The sequence below is a fragment of the Mastomys coucha genome, unplaced genomic scaffold (genome assembly GCF_008632895.1).
Source record: "Mastomys coucha isolate ucsf_1 unplaced genomic scaffold, UCSF_Mcou_1 pScaffold7, whole genome shotgun sequence".
In the NCBI taxonomy this organism is placed as follows: Eukaryota; Metazoa; Chordata; class Mammalia; order Rodentia; family Muridae; genus Mastomys; species Mastomys coucha.
The window spans coordinates 74,620,102-74,621,662 of NW_022196913.1; the positions used below are offsets into that span (position 1 = coordinate 74,620,102).

General features: G+C 31.1%; 1 protein-coding gene across 4 annotated transcripts in view; it reads left to right on the forward strand.

The window, feature by feature from the left end:
• The window catches only part of Vps13b (vacuolar protein sorting 13 homolog B), a 564,858-nt gene that overhangs the window by 250,062 nt on the left and 313,235 nt on the right, over positions 1 to 1,561 (forward strand). For all 4 annotated transcript variants that reach the window (XM_031359340.1, XM_031359343.1, XM_031359341.1 and 1 more), the window contains exon 24: positions 1,048 to 1,268. In XM_031359340.1, the coding sequence (XP_031215200.1) occupies positions 1,048 to 1,268 (221 nt within the window). The remainder of the gene's footprint in view (positions 1 to 1,047; positions 1,269 to 1,561) is intronic.

Below are 1,561 nucleotides of genomic sequence, written 5' to 3' on the forward strand. Positions count from 1 at the left end.
AATGTGTTCAACTTTTATATTCATATCCTTTCATACCCTAAAAATATCATTAATGAATATTTAATACTTAATATATAACCCATAACTGAGGATCTTATATCTAATGTTGGATAGTAAATTGTTTCAAAACATACAAAATATACTTTGGGAGTTCAGCATTTAAACAGTAATTCTATTGTCCTTTCTGTACTGATAAGTATACATACAACTGGGCATTCTAAACATTTGATAGAAATGTATTGTTTATAACTTGATACCAGAATAATGAATTTTTAATATCCCAATTGCAATTATATCAGTCTATTTTACCTATAACTACAATATCAAATTCTAAGATGTTTCATATTCTATGCTTCTACTTATAAATACATTGCACTTGAGATAAATTACTAAACAGTAAATGAAATCTTTTTATTTTCATTATGATATTTATGAATGTTAAATTTTTAATCAAACCTGTATCCTCTAAAATATGTCTCATGTGCTTTAAGAGCCACATAAGGAATATGTAGAAATATGTCTGGTTTCCACCCACAGAATTTCTTATTAACAACTTCTGACATAGTGCCAGAAGCCTGATTCATTAGCATGACCATCACTGTTAATTCTGATGTGAGTTGCCACACACACAAGATCATCCATTACATTCTCCTCTCTCCTTTCACAGCCAAGTCTCTTCTCCATGCAAATGTCACTGTACATCATTAAATGTAACCCATTACGCAGTCTCCGAATGCATGAACATTTACTCTCTTCCATAGTGGCAAAGAGGGTGCTAGGACTTCTATTTCTGTTTTTATTTTTTGTACTTAGCTTTCTTCATATGCTTATAATGTATAGAAGGGTATAGATTGATATTATAATAATTATAAATACTAAAATTAAATTATTTAAGTAGCATGTAAATTATTTACTACCTTAGTTTCTGAGATCCTTCCTTTGTTATGTTGTGTTATATTTCAGATTGAAATTTTAAATCATTTTTTATTTGTACTCATTAATTCTATAATTTTGTTGGTCTCATTTTTCTGTTTTGTTCCCTTATAGGTGATGCATTTCCTTGGACCATAAGCTTGCATCATTTCAGCATATATACCCTTCTTGGAAAGCAAGTCACACTTTCCCTTGTAGAGCCAATGGGTTGTACCTCTACTCTTGCAGTCACTTCTCAAAAGCTACTTCCTGTGGGGCCTGATGGAAGGCAGTCATTTGTTGTGTGTCTTCATGTTGACTTAGAGTCATTAGAGATAAAATGCTCTAATCGCCAGGTTTGTATACTTCATTTTAAAAGCTAAGTGTTTTTTAAAAGAAAATGTTCATTTGTTTATTAAAAGACTTCTCCTTTAAATACCCTTCCTTTTTGTCTTTAAACCTTGCCATCAACATTGCTGTGATTCAAAGAAGAATGGCTTTGAAGTCTATCAAGTTTTATAATGCGAATTGTATTTATGAGAGCATAAGTTTATCTTTTGGCTAGTGGGATAAAATCAGTTATGGATGTGCTCTTTTGAAATTCTGAGGAACTATTTCCTTTGTTGTTGGACTAGAGGATGTACTGAAG